This window comes from Netta rufina (genome assembly GCF_964035555.1).
Source record: "Netta rufina genome assembly, chromosome: Z".
In the NCBI taxonomy this organism is placed as follows: Eukaryota; Metazoa; Chordata; class Aves; order Anseriformes; family Anatidae; genus Netta; species Netta rufina.
Window position 1 is genome coordinate 63440054 of NC_140126.1, and position 12485 is coordinate 63452538.

Sequence of the window (12485 nt, forward strand, 5' to 3'; positions counted from 1 at the left end):
TTCCTTAAACAATGCGATGAAGACAGATTTACAATTTCTATTATGATAATTATAAGTAACAAAAGATGGTATCTTTTATGAAATTAACTATTCACCATTTGTTGCTTTTGGCAGTACTTGGGTGTTTTCCTTGTTCTTTGTACAATTGTAAGTGCTCTGTGCAGAAGTAGAGAAATACATTTTGTGCAAGATTTAGGCTGTTTTTCTCTAACAATTATAGACAATTAGTTGATTCCTGACATTTTAGTTTCCAGTTCCTTCAGTATTTCATGTCCTGCATATGCTAGAATACAGTATCAATGAGCTTTTTTATTAGGTAACTCTTAGAACAAGCTCCCATTCAGCTGTCAAAGCAGGCACAAGAAAGCTCAGGATTAATTTCAGCTTTTTTTTTTTTTTTTTTAAATGTGCTACTAGAAAAAGGTCAAATGTGCTCACAGGAAGGCAGAGAGAACTTGTGTTTCCAGCTTGAACCTGCTTCTCCCTTTACACGAGTGACCCTTTCCTCCACCCATTCTTGTCAGGAAGAATAAATCAGAGAAGCAACATCTGCTTAAGAGGAAGAATTTTCTATATGCTTTCAATGTTGTAAAATATTCCCTCTTCCCAAAACATACTCAAGACAGTGACTTCACAGAGAAGAGGGGAGTACTTTTAACACAGTACCTGTACCCTCTGTTCTACTGCAGGCAGCATTCTCAGCTGATTCCAACATAACCCTCCTCCTCTGGGGGAAAAAGTCAAAAGGTTTTCCAGCAGTACTTAATGTCCCTGCCTCACCAGGAAAACTAGTTTCACTGTTTCAAGTTTACTGGGAACACCCACTCACTTGAGGGTACTTGTATCCTCTATGCACTTTCTCCATTTATTTAGAAGGATCCATCTTGCAAGAAGGAAGAAAAATAATCTCTCTGCTCCGTAGGGGCCTTAACACAAAGTCTTTGGCTTCTGAAAGGAAAATGCTTCCATACCCTTTCCTCTCAATACTTGAGATGTAGTCTGCACATTTTAGGAGAAGATTCTTCACACAGAGGGTGGTGAGGCCCTGGAACATGTTGCACAGACAAGCTGTGGATGCCCCATCCCTGGAGGTGTTCAAGGCCTGGTTGAATGGGGCTTTGAGCAACCTGGTCTGGTGGGAGGTGTCCCTGCACACGGCAGGGGGGTTGGAAGCAGATGGGCTTTCGGTCCCTACCAACCCAAACCATTTTATTATTCTGTGATTCTAGCCCAGGAGAGAATTTTCCTTCCAAAGACAAAAAATAAAATTACTTGTCACAAGCTGGCAGTTACTCTTACCATCTATTCAGGATCAATCTTCCCATTACTATGCTTTATAATAAATATCTCTGAACACATAACAAAAGAACGATCAGCTGTGGTTTGAAGACAAGCAATCTGAGCAGCTTCAGATTTGGTTAAGGCACTTCCCCCTGCATCCCCAGAACACAAACAGATGTGGAACATGCTCACCTTATAGAATACTGAGGCCTGTGATACAGGGAATTTTGGATAATAAAAAAAAGAGGAGGTGTGGGGAAAGGTAGGAAAATGGATTAGTTAAGGCACCCTGAATGCTTGATTATTCATTTGTATTATTAATGTTGCAATCTTCTTAAAATTATCTCTGTGCGTGAGGGCTACCAAAAATTAGCACAAATAACACTTACTACAGTTCAATTGCTATGATCATATGAAAAAGCTTCTCCCCAAAACCCATAACTTGCATTAAAAATTTCACTAGCAGAGAAAACACAACTGAGTATGAAGGAAAATCTAACATGGGAAACCAACACGAGGTGATGTTTCAGGTAACACTAGTACCAAACAGTCTCAGCATTTAAGAGGACACACTAGGAAAAAAAAAAATGCATTATAATTCTCATGAAGGCAATGAATACAGGGAGGTCACCATCACAGCAAACCTTTGATTACCTGCACGCAAGGCAAGACCTAGAAGATCAAGAACAAGGATGACATTCTCATCATTCCTGTCGATCTTCCCATGACTGGTTTTATTTTAATGCCTGGCAGAGTCAAGTGACATATATGGGTAACATTGCCCCTGGCAAACTAATGACACTCCTCCAGCAGAAGACTGGTAAATAGCTTCAGCTGTGCTGAAAGTCCATGTGATCATGTCATCTGTGAAGACAAAACTATTACCATTCAGGCTTTCTGCAGTATACCTCTTTTGTGCATGAGAAAGAGAGCTTCTCTTTGAAAGGAATGCAATTCTAATGTCAAAAATCAAGAATTTCTTCCCATCCAAGGATTTTTACTAAGGGAGCTCCAGTTGTAGCTTTTAGCCACATCCTTGCACTAAGTGTTTGCTAGCCAGTCACAAGCAGAGAAGCTTCTTGAAGTCTGATGTCTATAGAAAAGCTGTCCAGAGAAGAATACCCTCCTGCAGAAGCCACATTCTCAGGTAGGAGGGAGGTGGTACAAATAACAGTAATCAAAAGTTAAAATAAAATAAAATAAAATAAAATAAATAAAATAAAATAAAATAAAATAAAATAAAATAAAATAAAGCTTTAAAAAAGTCACATAATTGCTAATAGCTAAGTTCTAATTCACTAAAATAATTTGTTAATAGCTAGGCTTCCTTGAGAGTTGAGAAATTCAACTGAAACATGCTTCATGTCAAGATGCATCTCAGACATATTTTCCCTGAACAGTTAGAAAAATGTTTGATTCAAACAAAACCTGAAAAGACTTCACGGTAGGGAATGATTTTTTTTTTTAAATTATGTGAACTTACAAGTCTGAAATGAGCTTGAGGGAGAAAAGTGAGACAAGAAATGGAGGACTTGAAAATTTCTGAAATTATGAACTCTTTCACAAATAGCAAGAACTATCTGTAGGTCAGAGTAGCACATGTTTCAAAGTTTCCTATTTCTTCTGCAGCAGCAGCACGGAGTAATCCCTCAGAAGGGAACAATGTGGAAAATTTCCAACATCTTTACTTTGAATGTCACATGGTCTATGCATTAAGCAGAAAAACAAAAGTTGGCAAAAGCAGGTGAAGCTCTAACAGTTCCAGATTTGTTTTAGCTAAGCTGTGTAACTTGGGAATACTAAAGATACTCTACATCATATAAAAAATGCTGCATGTTTCATTCTCTTTTTTCTAAGAGTGGAAATGACAAAGTGTTCATTTTCTCCTTATCCCTCTCCCCCCCGAAATTTCCTCAGAACTCATAACTACGAAACTTAACTTGGAAGAATATACATTCATGAGGGATGAAGAGGGCAATTCTTCTTTCAAATGCACTTACGAAATAGTAAGTGTTCCTTGATGCTTATTAAATGTCATAAGAACAATACAAATGAAGTTCCTTTATTTTCTTAAAAAACACATCTAAGTTCCTCAGATTGTATCAGATTTTATACTTCAAAATTACTGTCTCTCTTTTTCCCCTCTCAACATATGCTCTCAAAAAGTACCAGTGGTAATTACAAATGATTAAGCTGAGATTGAGATGTGATTCCACATTTATCCTATGGGTTATGTCTAACATTCGACTCAAAAGAAGGTTTCACTTACATAAAATACAACTTTCTAAAGTAACATAGTCAGACTAGCCCTGAAATGTGTTGTCCTTGATGCAATATTATTGTGTTTTCATATAAATTTACAATTGCATACATGTTTTTGGAGAAGAAAACTTTAGAGGCATTCTTAAATATGCGAATGATGATTTTATTATTAATTTGAAGAGTTTTGTACATCACACAGAGCTTAAGTGCATGACTATAAAAATTAATCACTATCCTCCTTTATTTTTTTAAATCACAGAAAAGCTGAAGAGCTGAGCAACTTACACAGACGTGATAGTACTTAGATTTTCTGAGGTCTTGACAACACTACGTATCTCATAAATCTCCAAGTAGAGAACTGCAAATTCCACCAGACACAGAGGCCCTATTAAAGTATACTTGTAAGTATCTTTGCAGAGTCCTTTTTCTTCTCACATTACATGATACACTTACATTTACAGTTCTGAGCTGCCCAATCATTTCAGCCTGTTCTGTACTTCCCACAACAGACACAGGGAACTGCAGAAACCCTTCTGAGTCCCCTTTTCTCCCCAGACAAAGTCAGACCATCAGGAAAAGTCTATCAGATTGTGTAAGTATCTTCTCAACATCTATATGTAAACAGAAGTCATCAGACCTTCAGTAAAGGCAGTATTTCCTTCAGGATAACAATGAACAGCTTTTGTGAGAGATGTTAAGAGCCAGTATGTTCAATACAACACTCCAGTGTAATACCTTCAGAGATTAAAATACAACATTAATGCTTGCTGCAACAGTATTTATGTGTAGTCAATAGGCTCAATGAATAGGAAATAAAAGTGATTTATTGCAATGAGTCAATATCAGACAAACAGGTATTTAGAAGTCCAGTTTGTTGTGATTTTATTTAAACAAAACAAAGGTTTAATGTTTTCATGCAATATTTGCACTTAAATAATCATGACAAAGAGCAGAAGTAGTTAAGGAATGCACTAATTATAGACCTTAGTGAACATACAAAAAACTCAGCATTATAGGTTATACAAAGTAAAGAACATCTTAAATACTTTCCCAAAATACTGCAGCAGCCGCGACACAGTGATATGCCTTACAAGGGCATAGGAATGTAATTTAGAAATCACATGGGAACTACCCATTTCCTTTAATTTCACAAACAAGACAAAAGCAACATTCAACTCCACACAATGATTTTTCAAATAATGTCTATACAGTACCTTGAGTTTTATCCAAATAGTAAAAGTTAGACATGTTGTTTATTTAGTAAACAATTATGTGGTAAACCTCTATTACATTTTTCCTTGGTTTTACCTGGAGTAGCCATGTTATTTAAAAGTGGGCAGGTTTGGCACTTTTATACTGATGTCGCCAATATTAATATTTCTTGGGATCTCTGGCAGATTCATATTCTTTACAGCTGAAACAGCCCGGGCTGGAGCTCCTGCTAAACCAGCCTGTGTACAAAGCGAGGAAAAATGTAAGTCAGGCAAAGTTGGTTACGAAAAGATTCAATAGCAGTGTACACAGACAACTAACTTTCCCAGTACTTCCATGGTTTTACACAATTAGAAAGACCAGATGGTAATTGTGTTTGGAATGAAATGGGTTATTTGGAAATATTAAACCAGAAAGAGAAAACAGTTCACACGTTCCTTTTTATATGGTAAAACATGTAATGTCAACTTGATGGAAAAGTATGCAGAGAGGAATAAGAGGGCTCATCCACGTGTGTGCAATATGCAGGTTATTGAAGAGACAATGTCGAGGTACTTAAGTTCAACGTGCTGTCTTTGTCTCTCGCCTATTCTAAGAGTTCATGTGGTTTGGAGTTGACCGATATTGGTTACAGGTTCAGAATATGTAACCTCAAAGTAGCAAGTTACTGAAAGCCAGTTGAACCATATTACATATCAAAATGCAAACAAATATGAGGTAATTCAAGGTGGCTTAGCCTGAAATGAAAAGGGTGAAAACCTTGCATTTCTGGATGATAAGGAGCATGTAGAAAGATTATTTCTCTAGACCAAATGATGTAATCTGTTACCCTTCGTAATTATTTGCTAACATATCTGCAGCCTTTAGGCACACAGGAGCATTATATAATCTGATCATGCCAAATTAAGTACTGTAATACCTACTTTGTAATAAATTCCTCTACTGCAGTTTCTCCATTTAAAGCTATAGTTCTACTTCATAAATATACAAATTTAGCAATATAGAAGTAAGTTCGTTACTGACTTCCATTCAGTTCTGCCTTTTAGATAAAATAACTGTGCAGTTTACACACTAGAGCTTATTACTGAAGTACTAAGAAAGATGATTTCTAACTTGTAAGTCTGAAGACATACAGAACATGATCATTCCCAACTGTTTCTGAAGAACAGCTTTCAAAGCTTCCTTAGTTTAAGGACTGTTAAAGACCAAAAACTGTTTGATATTTGATACTGTGTAGAAAAGGTAGCACTCATTAAAAATTTGGAATTGTTTCTTCTAGAAGTCCAAATTCACTAAGTATATTTAGAATTAGCTCTGTGGCATTATTTCAGACTTGCCACTGAAGTGCAGAAGTCTTTTTTTTCTTGCTAAAAAAATATAAATAAAATAAATTAAAAATAAAAAAGTTAAAGCCTGTAAGATCTTTAAAGCAAAACTAATAGTTGCAGAAATTCCGTGAATAAGTAGGGGAAAAAAAAAAGGACTTTTTATTTTTGTTTTAAAAGTAGGCTTAAAAATATTTGCAAAAGATAAAACACAATAAAGTGAAACGATTTTCAAAACTACTGTGGTTTTACATTGTGGCATCTGACAGGTCAGTAAAAAAGGGGAGAAATACAAGAAACAAAGCAACATGCTAAGAGTTGGTAAAAAAACAAACAAACAAACAAAAGAAAAGCCTAACAACCCTGTAGAAATGGAAGGTCTTTCATTAAAAATGATTTTACTTAAGGGAGTCAAAGACTGAAGAAATCAGTGCACTCGTGCATAAAATAATTCTGAGCCAGAAACACAGCATTTCAAAAGGAGAATATTCTGGAAAAAGTTTATATCATATTTGATTAATTAGTGTTTGTAGATTACTGCTTTTAGTATAACCTTTTCATTTTCTCAATTTTCGCTGAAATTCATTGTAATTACAGGGTATATTTAGACAGAGGAGAATATTTTAATTCTGATGTGTACACCTGCACTAATACACAAAAGGAGGTGGACACCTCATACACTCCTCAGAGAACAAATCCACTATTTGAAGGCTATGCACAACTACTTTTCCCTTTTACTACTCTCTTAATAAAGAAACAACATATAGCCAAATTAACATAAAGTTTCCACCTTAAATCCTACTTAGAGTTCTGCTGTAGTCTTTTCTCCCCTCCGAAAAGATAACCCATAGTCAAAATAAAACCTATTAAAGTTTCTGACTTTGAGCTAACCCACTTATGTTATGTGGAAAGGCTTAAGCATCATAAATCCCTAGATGTTAGCCACAGGAGGATTCCTGGTACTAGGAACAGAGACCAGATAGCCGTGAGTCATCTGTTACAAAATCCCCCCTGCCAAAGACTCCTATGTGCTACATGCCAAAGTTTTGAAAGGCAGGTGGGGGTATAGGAGAAAGCTCCAGAAATCTTCTGTCTCTTAATGCAACCAAGTAATTTGCTCTCACTTCTGCCCTTCACATAATCCAAATTATCCCTTCTCAGCTGTATGGCTAACTACAACTAGAAAGGCGGAAAAAATTAATTTTAAAGCCTCTTTTTCCTTGGTTTCCCTTCATGTCACCAAGTGTTATGCACTTCTGAGGCCGTTTCAATTCCAATCCCTTCTTGAAGGGGAATGTATGGACCTTATACTAGTAGTATTAAGAAAAGTACATGTCCATAATCCACAACCCTTAATCTGCAATATCTTAAAGATGCAGCATTAGATACTGCAATTTCTTGTTATTTAACATGTTCAAAAATGGTGCAGAAGATATGTAGATGTTTGTCAGTATCTTTTCCTGTTTGAGAACTTAGAGTTATTAATTTTAAATGAAGAGTAAATACCAGTGAATTTTTATCAGATAAACCAATAAATGCATTTCCTTTTTATTTGGTTCTACCTTTTAAATTCTATATTCAGTAATTGAAGAAAAAATCTTGAAGAAAAGCCAAAAATGGGGCAATGTAAACTGTTTTCCATACAGAAGATGAAAATACTAATAAAGTAGTAACAAAAGCAATGAGTTATACAATTCGTAACTGAAAAAATGGGAAACCAGAAAAATACCATAAGTGATGGACATGGTCCACACAAACAGGCATGGCTGGCAATTCAAAAGAGAGATGCCTTCTAGGTGACTAGGATGGAGATTCCTTACCCTATTTTAATGAAAGTTAATTATTCTTAATGGACAAGTAGAAGTTTTAGTAGAACTCGTCATTATTTTTACCTACCTGCAGCTATCCTCTTTACACAGACTTACAGTCCCTGCCTCCCGCCCCAATGGCATAGGACACAATGGAGACACAATTGAGAATTATTCAAAATACCACAATTGACACATTGCCCTTCCACCCCCCTATGTAGTCACGACTTCCAACAGTCACATTTCATTAGGATCACTTGAATCAGGATCAACAAAGATCCCTTAAAAAAGTACTAGGAATTTCAGTTTACCTCTTTTTTTTTTTTTTTTTTTTTTTTTTTTTTTTTTTGCCAGCAAGGTTGTCTTTCACTACCACATACTGGAGTAGAGAATTTCAAACTATTACAGTCTCTTCTCCCGTGATTCTCTATATTAAGTGGTTTTGTATCAATGTATAGGTAATATGCACAGCAGAATGCTGTTTATTAAAACTAATGTTGATCATACAAAACATAACAGTCATACTGTATTTTGAAGTCAGAGCAGTTTGTAAAAAATATCTAATAAAATGACTGAAAACTACTTAAACTTCAAAACTGGATAGTTAATAAATTATTTCAAATGCGATTGCATTCCTTTTTAGCATGTCAAACAGTGAACTAGTATGTAGTCTGCCATTAATCATCTTTTAGAGCAGGTGAACTGTATCTACAAACACAACGGTTCTACATGAAATATTTCCAGACCACTGTGCTTTAAGCAGTTTTATAGAGGTACCTGATTAAAAGAGCCATCATTGTAACACTGCACTGGACATGTTTCAACTGCCTTTATTATAAAATAATTCAGCAAGTAACTTGGTGAGGTGCAAAGAAAAAACCGTTTCACTTGAAAAAAAATCAAAACACGCAAGCTTTAAACATGCAGTGAATGATGAGTAGTCTGTCACAGCCAGCAAATGACTTAAGCAAGTGAAAATGATACTTCTTAAGACACATTAATGAATTTTCAGAAATACAGTACGAATTGCATACAGCTGGTATTACAAAGAGCCAATAAATCAGATATTTTTTTTTTGCCACAGCTGCTTTGTATTCTCAATTTCATTTCTTATCAAAGTTGTACTTGAATCTTGAAACACTCCATATTATCTTTTTAAGTTCAGTTACTGCACAAAATTATTGCAAACATGTTCATACGCTTTTAGAGTGAAAAAGCAATTCTATAAATGCAAAACAACGATGCTATATTAAAGATTGAAATAGATGAATTTAATAACAGAACTTATTCTAGTGGTCCTAGTCTATCAAGTGAGAAATATGAACTGTTGTTAGTTTACTTAGGTCATTTTTTATTACTGTAAGAATCAATTTCCTTTGTTGTTATGATCACCGTTTCTTATAGTATCCCAGCGGTAACATTACATGAAAGTAACCCCCAAAACATTGTTTTATTAAAAAAAAAAAAAACAAAAAACAACTCATATCATTTGGAAAGAAGATTAGAAGATTACATATCACAAATTTAGTTAATGTGTATATACAAAAAAAAAAAAAAAAAAAAAAACAGGAAAAGGGAAAAAAGATTCAGACTGCCATCCCAAGCAACTCTACACAGAGCGAGCTACCACCAAAACAAACGTGAAAATATATAGCTTACTGGAAAACAAAATAATTCAGGCTAAAGCTTTGCAAAAGAAGCTTTTCCAGATATACTGGAGGTACAAGGATCTCTCTGCTGCTGGTGTTTCATACTAATACTTCTTTCCAGAACAAGTATGACTTCAAAGCAGCAGGGTTATGAAAGAATGAAAAGATGCAATACATAATATAAAGGAATGATCATGTCCCCTGCTTATGAGGTTAAATAAATGAACATAATTAGAGAAAAAACAAAATGAAGTCTGCAAGTATATCAAAATGAGGCCAAACAGATAAGAAGACTTAAGACGTACTCTTAGAAATTTTAAGCACTTGAATCACAAAGAGTAATGGATGGGAATGATTAATTATTTGTTTGTTTGTTTTTCATTGCCAGACCCAAAAATAAAAATAGAACATGGGTGAGCAGAACAGAGAAAAAAAAAAAAAAAAAGAAAAGAAGTAGCTTTGCACAAATAATAAAAAAAAAAAACTGAAATCAAGCTCCCTACTGTTACAATGAAATACGGATTATATGTTACAAGTGTTGACATATTAGGCAGAGGAAGGTCATTTCCTTGATTTTCTTCATGTGCCATAACAACTCCAAATTTATGTAAAATATTTCATACTACCCAAAAATATTTTAGCTAATGCTATAAAACCTACTGCTAGTAAAACCAATTACAGAACTGTATTTTCTAAGTTTTAAAGTAAGGTATTATATTACCTTTTTTCCTGGAAAAATCATGTAAAAAGACAAGAGCAAAGCTATTTATAAATTAAATAAACTTAATCTCCTTAAGAGTCTAGCTATTTAAACTACCTACAGTTCAAATACATAGATACTTAAAATGAATGGAAATGAAGTTTGAAATAGTGCAATTAACATTGACCGACATTCAAACGGCTGAATTCAACTAAATGTTTCAAATAGCAAATGACAGGGGGACAATGACCATAAACTGAACTTTAAACATATATTTTCCTCCTCCTTTTTCAATTCCTCATTAACATTCATGTTCAGTGACTGGGGTTACCAAGGTATCTTAAATCAAAATTCAGTGATTCATGGCAAGGGTAGTAAACGTACATCTGAAGTTTAGTACAAGCTTACTGCCCTTTTCATTTTATGTTTGATACACTTAGTAACTGAAAGAACAATTTTGGTATTTCTACATCACCTTTATAAACTATACTGAAAAATTTATTTCACATGTATAAAACTGTTTGGATCTGTTTGTTTTCTTTTTAAGTTCTGTTTACCTGAAACTTACTCTGAAACTTCACTTCTCTTTGCAAGCAGGTAAGTTGTTTGTTTTCATCTGGAAGTATTAAGTTGTACTAAGCAAGACATTTCTTACCTATGTTAAATTTTTTCAATCAGGAAGCTATATTGACTATATCATCACATTCTATTTTGCTAGCTGTGTGTTCAGTTTCTATTAAGATCAGTTTTGCAACTTTTAAAAAAAAATCATACAACTTCATATTTCTTTGTTTCTTAAACAATGATACAAAGAAAAGTTAAATTCTAAAATGCAGGAAGAGAAATAAAAGAAAAAATATGATGTCAATGGAAAGCTAGTAAAATACACTATAGCCAATAAAAAGATGAGGGAGCTACAAGAAGAAACTAGCACAAAAAGTAGGCTACAAGGACTAGTATGGGTATTTTTACACATAATTTTTGAGTCTGGCCTACATAATTTATTGCCTTTGACATCATTTTGCTTTCCCTTTTTGTTAAAAGTACATTTTTTTCTCAAAGTCAGCAATACCTTTGTCTACCTGTCCTGTCTGGGAGACTGAAAGATAAAGGTCTGTAAGAGAGAAGAATGAAAGAGCTAGAAAAGATCAGGAGGTTCGGAAAAAATGAGGTCCAACTTAAAAGTCTAAATCACAGGCAGTTGAACACTCCAAATAGAGAAAAGGTAGCCCAGGTTTACCTACAATACTTCCAGAAGCTGTGGATAAAATCCCAATGACCCCTCTCCCATAAATTCCCTCCCTTAATCACAACGATCCTTTGGCTTTAGAAAGGTTGACCAGAAATCCATTCACAGATAAACACTAAACTTTAAGGTCGGGAGATACAGTAAAGACATTTTTGCAGGGTACAAATACAATTTCCCTCTTAGCTCATCCACGCTACTTAAAGAGCTGAATCAGAAATCAAAGCTAGGGATTCAATCACAGTGATATAAACAAATAACCTCTGTTGAAAGGATTAATTAATACTTTGAATGGATAACATTGTTCAAATATTCGTGAATTAAACAAACACATTTTTTCTCACTTGCTAAATTCCAACCGAAAGCTTATTTAGAAACCTAATATAAAACTAATCAAATACTCAATGTCAAATGGCTGGATTTTGTGTATCAAAGGAAAGTTGGGTGGACACACTGCAAAATTTAGAACACTTCTGTAAATGGAGCTTACTTACAATTTCATTAGATTCACCGTTTCAGCCGGCAATTCAAAATTCAAAAAGCAATTCAGCCTCAACACAGATAAGTAATAGATGCCACAACCATGACTGCGGTTGAAAAAGTGGAACAGAGTAAAGCTTGAATGCTGTGGCACAGGTGGCAGTCCTATGAACTACAGCTGATATAATAATAATTTGTTTTTAAAATAAATTTTATTTCTGATGAAACAAAACTAAGAGGATCCACTAGTTTTGATTTCTTAGTGACCAGCAATCAAAAACATTATTAATGAAGTTATTACTGTTTTTGATTTACACAAACTGGATTTTCCTCTATCTTCTATCTAAATACATGTTTAGGAAAGACACTGAAAGATTTACAATCCTGATCAAAGAGACAAAAGGAAAAGAAATATCAATCAGCAAATTTCTGAGAATATCCATGAAACAACCAATTAATGAGCTACAGAGATATTTATCAGGTATTGCGAACTATCACAATAACTGTTATATTTGAGAAGAG

The 12485-nt window shown here is 34.5% G+C and overlaps 1 protein-coding gene across 2 annotated transcripts in view; it reads right to left on the bottom strand.

Annotated features, from left to right (window-relative positions):
* Positions 1–3698: 3698 nt before the first annotated feature.
* AP3S1 (adaptor related protein complex 3 subunit sigma 1) overlaps positions 3699–12485 on the bottom strand; it is a 34822-nt gene continuing 26035 nt past the window's right edge. The window contains exons 6-7 of one of the 2 annotated variants that reach the window (XM_084305535.1): positions 4852–4994; positions 3699–4278 (exon numbers count right to left, since the gene is read on the bottom strand). In XM_084305535.1, coding sequence (XP_084161661.1) covers positions 4866–4994 — 129 coding nt within the window. In that variant the 3' untranslated portion in view covers positions 3699–4278; positions 4852–4865. Of the gene's footprint in view, positions 4279–4349; positions 4995–12485 lie in introns of those variants that run through there. The other variant, XM_084305534.1, reaches the window with a different exon arrangement.